The 10,873-nt window shown below is 50.3% G+C and overlaps 1 protein-coding gene across 1 annotated transcript; it reads left to right on the forward strand.

Moving 5' to 3' along the window:
* Positions 1-3,899: 3,899 nt before the first annotated feature.
* Positions 3,900-9,921, forward strand: LOC139250043 (ubiquitin carboxyl-terminal hydrolase 48-like; the record flags this gene model as incomplete). Its single annotated transcript, XM_070872606.1, has 3 exons — positions 3,900-4,004; positions 6,377-6,541; positions 9,796-9,921. Coding segments are annotated over 3 exons (396 nt in total), but the record flags the coding sequence as incomplete, so codon positions are not given.
* Positions 9,922-10,873: the final 952 nt, after the last annotated feature.

Below are 10,873 nucleotides of genomic sequence, written 5' to 3' on the forward strand. Positions count from 1 at the left end.
CCGGCGCTCCCTCCCTCCCTCCCTCTCTCTCCCGGCACTCCCTCCCTCCCTGGCGCTCGCTCGCTCTCCCCGGCGCTCCCTCCCTCCCTCCCTCCCTCGCTCTCTCCCCCGGCGCTCCCTCCCTCCCTCCCTCTCTCTCCCCGGCACTCCCTCCCTCGCGCGCTCTCCCCGGCGCTCCCTCACGCGCGCTCTCCCCGGCGCTCCCTCGCGCGCGGCGCTCTCTCCCCCGGCGCTCCCTCGCGCGCGCGCGCTCTCTCCCCCCGGCGCTCCCTCGCGCGCGCGCTCTCTCCCCCCGGCGCTCCCTCGCGCGCGCGCGCTCTCTCCCCCCGGCGCTCCCTCGCGCGCGCGCGCTCTCTCCCCCCGGCGCTCCCTCGCGCGCGCGCGCTCTCTCCCCCCGGCGCTCCCTCGCGCGCGCGCGCTCTCTCCCCCCGGCGCTCCCTCGCGCGCGCGCGCTCTCTCCCCCCGGCGCTCCCTCGCGCGCGCGCGCTCTCTCCCCCGGCGCTCCCTCGCGCGCGCGCGCTCTCTCCCCCCGGCGCTCCCTCGCGCGCGCGCGCTCTCTCCCCCCGGCGCTCCCTCGCGCGCACGCTCTCCCCGGCGCTCGCTCGCTCGCTCTCCCCGGCACTCCCACCCTCCCTCGCGCGCTCGCTCGCTCTCCCCGGCACTCCCACCATCCCTCGCGCGCTCGCTCGCTCGCTCTCCCCGGCGCTCGCTCGCTCTCCCCAGCCCTCCCTCCCTCCCGCACACGCTCTCCCAGGCGCTCCCTCCCGCGCGCGCTCGCTCGCTCTCCCCGCCGCTCGCTCTCCACGGCGCTCACTCCCTCCCGCGCGCGCTCGCTCGCTCTCCCCGGCGCTCGCTCCCTCCCGCGCGTGCTCTCCCCGGCCCTCGCTCGCTCGCTCGCTCGCTCTCCCCGGCGCTCCTTCCCTCCCTCCCTCCCTCCCTCGCGCCCCGGCGCTCCCTCCCTCCCTCCCTCCCTCCCGCGCGCGCTCTCCCCGGCGCTTGCTCTTTCCCTCGCTCGCTCTCCCCGGCGCTCCCTCCCTCCCTCGCGCACTCGCTCGCTCGCTCTCCCCGGCGCTCCCTCGCGCGCGCGCGCTCTCCCCGGCGCTCCCTCGCGCGCGCGCGCTCTCCCCGGCGCTCCCTCGCGCGCGCACGCGTTCCCCGGCGCTCCCTCGCGCGAGCACGCGCTCTCCCCGGTGCTCCCTCGCGCGCGCACGCGCTCTCCCCGGTGCTCCTTCCCTCCCTCGTGCTCTCCCCGGCGCTCCCTCGCTCTCCCCGGCGCTCGCTCGCGCGCTCTCCCCGGCGCTCCCTCGCGCGCACGCTCTCTCCCCCGGCGCTCCCTCGCGCGCGCGCTCTCACCCCCCGGCGCTCCCTCGCGCGCGCGCGCTCTCTCTCCCCCGGCGCTCCCTCGCGCGCGCGCGCTCTCTCCCCCCCGGCGCTCCCTCGGGCGCGCGCGCTCTCTCCCCCCGGCGCTCGCTCGCACTCCCCGGCGCTCGCTCTCTCCCGCGCGCGCGCTCTCTCTCCCCGTCGCTCTCTCCCCCTCCCTCTCCCCGGCGCTCCCTCCCTCCCTGGCGCTCGCTCGCTCTCCCCGGCGCTCCCTCCCTCGCGCGCTCCCTCCCTCCCTCCCTCCCTCCCTCGCTCTCCCCAGCCCTCCCTCCCTCCCTCGCGCTCCCTCCCTCCCTCCCGCACGCGCTCTCCCCGGTGCTCCCTCCCTCCCTCGCGCGCTCTCCCTGGTGCTCGCTCGCTCTCTCTCCCCGGCGCTCGCGCGCTCGCTCGCCCTCACACGCGCGCTCGCTCGCTCTCCCCGGCGCTCGCTCCCTCGCTCTCCCCGGCGCTCGCTCCCTCGCTCTCCCCGGCGCTCGCTCCCTCGCTCTCCCCGGCGCTCGCTCCCTCGCTCTCCCCGGCACTCGCTCCCTCGCTCTCCCCGGCGCTCGCTCCCTCCCGCGCTCTCCCCGGCGCTCGCTCCCTCGCTCCCTCCCTCGCTCGCTCGCTCTCCCCGGCGCTCGCTCCCTCCCTCCCTCCCGCGCTCGCTCGCTCTCCCCGGCGCTCCCTCCCTCCCTCGCGCACTCGCTCGCTCGCACTCCCCGGCGCTCCCACCCTCCCTCCCTCGCGCGCGCTCGCTCGCTCGCCCCGGCGCTCCCTCCCTCCCTCCCTCGCTCGCTCGCTCTCCCCGGCGCTTGCTCGCTCTCCTCGGCGCTTGCTCGCTCTCCTCGGCGCTCGCTCGCTCTCCCCGGCGCTCGCTCCCTCCCTCCCTCCCGCGCGCGCTCGCTCGCTCTCCCCGGCGCTCGCTCCCTCCCTCCCGCCCGCGCTCGCTCGCTCTCCCCGGCGCTCGCTCCCTCCCTCCCTCGCGCGCTCGCTCGCTCGCTGTCCCCGGCGCTCGCTCCCTCCCGCGCGCGCTCGCTCGCTCTCCCCGGCGCTCCCTCCCTCCCGCGCTCGCTCCCTCGCTCTCCCCGGCGCTCGCTCCCTCCCGCGCACGCTCCCTCGCTCTCCCCGGCGCTCCCTCCCTCCCGCGCGCGCTCCCTCGCTGTCCCCGGCGCTCCCTCCCTCCCGCGCGCGCTCGCTCACTCGCTCCCTCCCGCGCGCGCTCGCTCGCTCTCCCCGGCGCTCCCTCCCTCCCGCGCGCGCTCCCTCGCTCTCCCCAGCGCTCTCTCTCCCCAACGCTCCCTCTCTCTCTCGCTCTCTTCTCTCTCTCCCTCTCCCCCACCAAAGAAAGCTGCTTTGTCACCAATGGAGCTGTTCAGTCCCCATCAGAGACCTTCCAAGCCTCACTAACACCTGAACTACTATTCCGCGTTTCTGTGCAAGAGTGATGTACTCTGCTGCGGACCTTTCCGAAATAGATTGACTAAGTACAGTGTAAGGATTGTAAAGGAATAGTTTCTTTATCCTGGTCGTTGTCCTGAAATCCTGTGCCCCTAATTTTAACTGGAGGTTGCTTTTGAATCTTTACATTGTACTTGTTTAAAGCTCATCTGAGGATCTACATTTCCTGTCTACTGAGTTGTATTGCAGTTTTTTTTAAAAGCTTGCTAATAACCTGGGTTTCCAATCTCCATTTTATTATGGTACAAGATGGATGCTCATCGACTGGTTGAGAAATATAGTTGATGGAATTAATAGGCTGAAAAGACTGTAAATTAATGAATGTGATTTGCTGACATTATGGACCAATGTTCCATAACTTAAATAGTTTATGAACATCAGAATCCAGAACTTGAAAAGACAGCCTTCATATCTTCTGCAGTTTGAAGTATTAAAAATGGAATTAAGAACATAAGAAATAGGAACAGGAGTAGGCCATTTGGCCCCTCGAGCCTGCTCCGCCACTCAATAAGATCATGGTTGATCTGATCCCCAATACCTTTTACTCCCTTATCGCTCAAAAATCTGTCTATCTCCACCTTAAATATATTCAATGACCCAGCCTCCACAGCTCTCTGGGGCAGAGAATTCCATAGAGTTACAACCCTCAGAGAAGAAATTTCTCCTCATCTCAGTTTTAAATGGGCGGCCCCTTATTCTAAGACTATGCCCCCTAGTTTTAGTTTCCCCTACGAGCCGAAATATCCTCTCTGCATTCACCTTGCTGAGCCTCATTATCTTATGTTTCAATAAGATCACCTCTCATTCTTCTGAACTCCAATGTGTGTAGGCCCAACCTATCACTAATACTGTGTGAAGGGCAGTGATGAAGCGATTGAACACTTTGAGGGGAATGTTTAAAGACTAGTAGTGATCAATGTCAAAATGACATTTACAGAATGATTGAACAAGCAGTTGTGATATCTTTAAAGCAGAATAACTGCATTGTGTGATTGACAGAAAAGTATGACAGGAATTATCTTGAGGTAATTTAGCAATTGTATAATTAGTTTATATTATATGGCCAGTGCTTTATTTCTCAGGTGATGAAAGAAGGTGCACCAGAGCTAAATTTGAGTGGTTCTGAGGCTGAGGAGGAGAGAGAGGAATGCAAGGTGGAAGGAGAGAAGGATCCCGACTTTAACCAGGTACTATGTCATTTGATTGCATTTAAAATGATAGCTTGCCGAAGAGTGGTCGCAAGGAGCCAATGTTCATTCTTAAACATAGCTTGTATTCCTATTTTGGATAATTGGTTACATAAGAAATACGAGCTGGAGTAGGCCATACGGCCCCTCGAGCCTGCTCCGCCATTTAATACGATCATGGCTGATCCGATAATGGACTCCGGTCCACTTACCTGCCCGCTCTCCATAACCCCTTATTCCCTTATTGTTTAAGAAACTATCTATTTCTGTCTTAAATTTATTCAATGTCCCAGCTTCCACAGCTCTCTGAGGCAGCAAATTCCACAGATTTTCAACCCTCTGAGAGAAGAAATTTCTCCTCATCTCTATTTTAAATGGGCGGCCCCTTATTCTAAGATTGTCTCCCCCATCAGTGGAAACATCCTCTCTGCATCCACCTTGTCAAGCCCCTCATAATCTTATACGTTTTGATAAGATCACCTCTCATTCTTCTGAATTCCAATGAGTAGAGGCCCAACCCCCTCATCTCGGGAATCAACCTCATGAACCTTCTCTGAACTGCCTCCAAAGCAAGTATATCCTTTCGTAAATATGGAAACCAAAACTGCACGCAGTATTCCAGGTGTGGCCTCACCAATACCCTGTGTAGCTGTAGCAAGACTTCCCTGCTTTTATACTCCATCCCCTTTGTAATAAAGGCCAAGATACCATTGGCCTTCCTGATCACTTGCTGTACCTGCATACTAACCTTTTGTATTTCATGCACAAGTACCCCCAGGTCCCACTGTACTGCAGCACTTTGCAATTTTTCTCCATTTAAATAATAACTTGCTCTTTGATTTTTTTTCTGCCTCACACTTTCCAACATTATACTCGGCATCTGCCAAATTTTTGCACACTCACTTAGCCTGTCTATGTCCTTTGCAGATTTTTTGTGTTCTCTTCACACATTGCTTTTCCTCCCATCTTTGTATTGTCGGCAAACTTGGCTACGTTGCTGGCATCATCTGGGACTTACAGCTGCACATGGATAATTAAGAACAAACTTCTTTTAAATTTAATGCATTTTATTTTTTCTTGATGGTGTACATTTGTACATGGTTAGCATAATAGTACTCCATATTGTTTGTGTAATAGTTGACTAATACACTCAGAGTTAACACCGGGGCCCAAGGGCATTGCAAACCCATTTATTGTGTAAATTGCAGAGAGGACCGTCAAAAATACAAAGTTTCTGTTTTCATTGAAGTAGTTCAAAAATCAAGTAAAATGAGATGGAACCTGGGAAGGAATAATTCCATTAATAGGATGGCATTAATCGGCTAAAATGCATATGGTCATTTTCTAAATGCCAAATGAGTACATCACACATTTGCAATGATGTAAATTACGTTTAATTATGTACTCCCAAGTAACATGGATAAGGTAAATCATTCAACTGGACCATTAGAGGGACATTTTAAGAGAATGTTTGACTGCAGTATGTAATCGTCCTTTACTGCATCTTAGACCACCTCATCAGGTAGCCATCTTCAGATTATTTTCTCACTGACAGCCAGTTATATTGTGTTGTACCACTGCAAAGGAAATTAAACTGTGCTAAGAATATTTTGTCTTCACTGATAATTTATAGTGCTCTTATTTACCAGCTATTAACTTAGAGTTTGGCTTGTCTGCCACTGATAGTTTGCACATGGTTCTTATGCACCCTCCAGGTACCCTGTGTAAACTGATGCTCTCCGAACAAGGGGCTGGTTGTCACTGTTGTACAGGTGATTGTTAAAATAATTGTGTGTTTACCTTCATCTCATGGCTAATTCCAGGGGACAATCTCTCAATGTACAAATGTTCATTGTGCTGGGTTTCTAAGTGAACATACAGTTCTAACCTTTTCACAACATCCCCAAAGTCTACCTGCCACAGGGCAGGTTGCGTGATTCAGTCTTGTCAGTGTTGATCAAGATCACGGCCAAATAATCAAGCTCTTTGTGCTTCCATGATGTGCTTGACAATTCAGATCTTCAACAACACTGTAGGCATGCAGGTGGTTCTTGTCTCTGCATCTTTCATCAGAACTTGAAAACATTACAGATGAGCAGTATTTAAAAACTGAGCAAAGGAAAAGGGAGGAAGGAAGACATACACACACGGGCTCCTTAGAGTAAGTTATCTATACAAACTAGACCAAAGCCGACCAGTGAGCAACTCGTGGTTTAGCATTAGCGAATTAAATAGTGACGTTGCCTGCAGACTATGAACGTGAAATGTTATCCTCCATGTTCTACACTGATTGGGCACATAAACAAATAGGTAAAGTTTCTCCACTTTATGTAGTTGTAAGCTACGGTTGACTTCAGACCATCTGCTTTCAGAGTAACGGAGCCAAGCGACGGAAGCTGTCACACCCGTGTATTGGCGGTGGGAACAGCAGCACGTACTATAAACAGGGAATTCGACGCAGCACACGGCATAGAGTTCGTGGAGAAAAGGAGCTCATCGTGTCAGCCAATCAAACTCTCAAAGAGTTGAAAATACAGGTAAAGTATTTTTTTAATGTTTTGGGAGAATTAGAGATACTATTTTAAGTGAGAGATTCAGCTTCTGTTATGCAACTGGCAGATTTGCAGCTGATTTTATTTGTGGAATAGGTTACCAGGAGAGGCATTGAAATGAACCATTATAAATGATTTCAAAAGGCAATTGGATGTGTAACTGGAGAAAGAAGGTATTCAGGGCCGGGGGTATTGAAAGAAAGCAAATTAATGGAGTTCGGATCTGTCAATTAATGGACTGGTTGGATCATTTATTTCATGATCTGAAAAATTCTATGTTGTGATTTTTTTTCACTGCAGTTTGGATTTTAGGAAGTAGCATACCTGAGTACATGTTATGAGGCACTAATCATATTGAGGTGCTCCGTTAACAATCCATTAAAGCAAAACTCAATCCATTTGGCTATTGAGTCCTACAGAGGTCAGTGATATTGGTGCGAGCAGCTGCATTCTGGTTGCACTTGATTAATGATAGAACCACTGAAAGCATTTCAAATGGTTAGAAACAATTGTTTACCAAGTGCCAATACAATCAATATAATATAACGGGAAAAACTATAGATAAAAAGGGACGCATATGTCATATACCAACGGCTAAATACTTTAGAATCTTTAGAGCAATATAGGAAGTTAAGAGGCAAAATTAAAAAGGATATTAGGAATGCTAAGAGAGAGCACGAGAAATTCTTGGCCAGTAAAATTAAGGAAAACCTTAAGATGTTCTATAAATATATTAAGTGCAAGGGGGTAACTAAAGAAAGGGTAAGGCCTATTAGAGACCATGAGGGTAATCTTTGTGTGGAGGCGGAAGATGTTGGTAGGGTTCTTAATGAATACTTTGCATCTGTTTTCACAAAGGAAAGGGGTAATGCAGATACTGCTATCGAGGAGGAGTATGATATTCTGAATGAAATAAATATACTGAGAGAGGAAGTATTAAGGAGTTTAAAAGCAGCTTTGAAAGTAGATACGTTTCCAGGCCCGGATGAAATGCATCCCAGGCTGTTGAGCGAAGTAAAAAAGGAACTAGCAGAGGCCTTGACCATCATTTTCCAGTCTTCATTGGATCTGGGCATGATGCCAGAGGATTGGAGGACTGCTAATGTAGTACGATTGTTTAAGAAGGGAAAAAGGGATAGGCCGAGTAATTACAGGTCTGTCAGCTTAACCTCAGTGGTGGGAAAATTATTGAAAAAAATCCTGAAAGACAGGATAAATCTGCATTTGGAAAGGCAAGGATTAATTAGGGACAGTCAGCGAGGATTTGTTAAGGGAAGATCATGTTTGATGATCCCTGAATTTTGAGGTGAGGTAACCAAGAGGGTCGATGAGGGTAGTGCGTACGATGTAGTATATATGGACTTTAGCAAGGCTTTTGATAAGGTCCCACATGGTAGACTGGTCATGAAAGTTAAAGCCCATGGGATACAGGGCAAAGTGGCAAGTTGGATCCAAAATTGGCTTGGAGATAGGAAGCAAAGGGTAATGATTGATGGATGTTTTTGTGACTGGAAGGATGTTTCCAGTGGGGTTCCGCAGGGCTCAGTACTGGGTCCCTTGCTTTTTGTGGTATATATCAACGATTTAGATTTGAATATAGGGAGTATGATTAAGAAGTTTGCAGACGACACTAAAATTGGCTATGTGGTTGATAATGAAGAGGAAAGGCATGGGCTTCAGGAGGATATCAATCTGGTCAGGTGGGCAGAGCAGTGACAAATGGAATTTAATTCAGAGAAGTGTGAGGTAATGCACTTTGGGAGGGCTAATAAGGAAAGGGTATACACATTAAGCGGTAGGCCACTTAATAGTGTAGATGAACAAAGGGATTTTGGAGTGCTTGTCCACAGATCCCTGAAAGTAGCAGGCCAGGTCGATAAGGTGGTTAAGAAGGCTTGCCTTTATTGGCAGAGGCATAAAATATAAGAGCAGGGAGGTTATGCTTAATTTGTATAATACTTTGGTTAGGCCACAGCTGGAGTACTGCGTGCTGTTCTGGTCGTCTTACTATAGGAAGGATGTGATTGCACTAGAGAGGGTCAGAGGAGATTTACTAGGATGCTGCCTGGAATGGAGAATTTTAGTTATGAGGACAAATTGGATAGGCTGGGTTTGTTCTCATTGGAACAGAGGAGGTTGAGAGGAGACCTCATTGAGGTGTACAAAATATTGAGGTGCCTCGACATAGTGGATAGTAATGGTCTATTTCCATTGGTGGAGGGGTCTATTACAAGGGGGCATAGTTTTAAGGTGGTTGGTGGAAGGTTCAGAGGAGATTTGCGGGAGGGGGGACGCTTCTTTACGCAGAGGGTTGTGGGGATCTGGAACTCGCTGCCTGGAAGAGTGATGGACGCAGAAACCCTCACCACTTTTAAGAGATGGTTGGATGGGCACTTAAAGTGCAGTAACCTGCAGGGTAACGGACCTAGAGCTGGTAATTGGGATTAAACTGGATGACCTTTTGTTGGATGGCGTAGATATAATGGTAAGTACTGCAGGGAATAGAATACGGCCAGGGTGATGATCTGGACTAGTTTTAATCACCTAGATGGGTCGGAGAGGAATTTTCCCAGATTTTTTTCTCCCTAAATTGGCCTGGGTTTTTATCTGGTTTTTGCGCCTCTCAGCAGATCACATGGCTCTGATTGAGGTGGAGTGTAGAATGTTTCAATGTAAGGGGTGTCGCAGTTGTGTGAGGCGGACTGGTTGGGCTGGGTGCTCTTTGCCTTTCCGTTATTGTTCATAGGTTTATATGTAACCTTTAGGGCTGCGATGGGTCGCAATGGCCTCCTTCTGCGCTGTAAATTTCTATGTTTCTATAATGCAGGACTAGGATTTAAACTGATGTACAGGACAAAATGGTATTCTTGCATACATTGAGACCTTGGTATGTTTTTTTTTGGTCTGCAGTGAGGAATGCCAATGGAGGCAGCAATAGTATAAGCTTTCTGGTAAAATAATTACTGTCGCTATTCCATTTTCTGAAGCAGGAGATGTCATATAAAGTATGATCTGTATTCATGCATTTTTGGAGACATTCAAAAGTGTTGTTGATATTTTTCTGTTTTCCTCCTATATTAGTTTTAATGAATAAATAATCACGTTTTTGTCGATACATTTCTGGATTTGTCTAAACTAACATACGAGGAAGTGTTGGGAATTGTCCCTGTGATGATGCTGGTCAGGTAGATTGTTTGCAGGAGTTGCTGATGCCTTTAAAACTTTCACCCCTTCTACAGATCATGCACGCCTTTTCCGTCGCACCATTTGATCAGAATTTGTCACTGGAAGGACGGATGCTAACTGATGACACTGCAACACTGGGTAATCTGGGAGTCATCCCAGAATCAGTCATTCTGTTAAAGGTACTTTCATTCAACCATTACACAATTTAGTGGTAATATGTTGATCGTTATGTAGTCAAGATATTTTATTTTCCTCTTTACTGACTGGCAGTGGTTTCACCTACAACTTGCTTGCAAGCACCTTCTGATGATTTTTCCCACAGGGTGTGTGAAATGTTTATTCTGTTGCACTCTGGCAGTATTCCAGACTTCCTCCTCCTGCTTTCAGCTTCTCTTTACAAACACTTGCAGCAAATTGATGAGGCCCCCTCCCATTACTCAGTTAGTTTAATACTGCAGTGACCAGATATATTCTTTCAAAAATAAACAATTAATGAAAGGCAGTGTGATTAAAGCTAGCATTCCATACTGTCTTTGACCCAGCAAAACTGTTTTAGATTGCAAACACAAACAAGGCTGCAAAAATGGAACCTCATACAATTATCGAAGTTACAAGAAGGCTATTAACCCCATTGTGCTGGCTCTTCCACTGTCTACTGCAATCCCATTTCCCTGCCTTTCTCCCATATCTATTTATATTTGTCCTTTTCAGCTGCTTATCCAGTTCTCTTAAATTGTTATAGGCTCTGCCTCAATACGCACTTGTGGTAAATAATCCTTGTTCAATAATCCTCCTTGTGGAACAATTCTTCTGATTCCCCCCTTTATTCTGAGTTTGTGCCCCCTTGTTACTGATTTGCCAGGCAGTGGAAACAATCCATCAGTAATGACCCTCTCAAAGCCTTTGATTAATGTGAACATTGTTATTGAAGTCCACTTTAACCTTCCCCTAGTGAAAAAGATCCAATTTTTCATGTCTATCTTAATAACTATTCTGGTATAATTCCAGTGAATCTTCACTCTACCCTTTCCACAGTTCATATAATATTCACGTAATGAGGTGCCCAACGATGTGCCACATATACAAAGTCCAGACTCCCATCTACTTTTTTGAATGTCCTTTTTACCTGCA

This window comes from Pristiophorus japonicus, unplaced genomic scaffold, assembly GCF_044704955.1.
Source record: "Pristiophorus japonicus isolate sPriJap1 unplaced genomic scaffold, sPriJap1.hap1 HAP1_SCAFFOLD_3390, whole genome shotgun sequence".
In the NCBI taxonomy this organism is placed as follows: Eukaryota; Metazoa; Chordata; class Chondrichthyes; family Pristiophoridae; genus Pristiophorus; species Pristiophorus japonicus.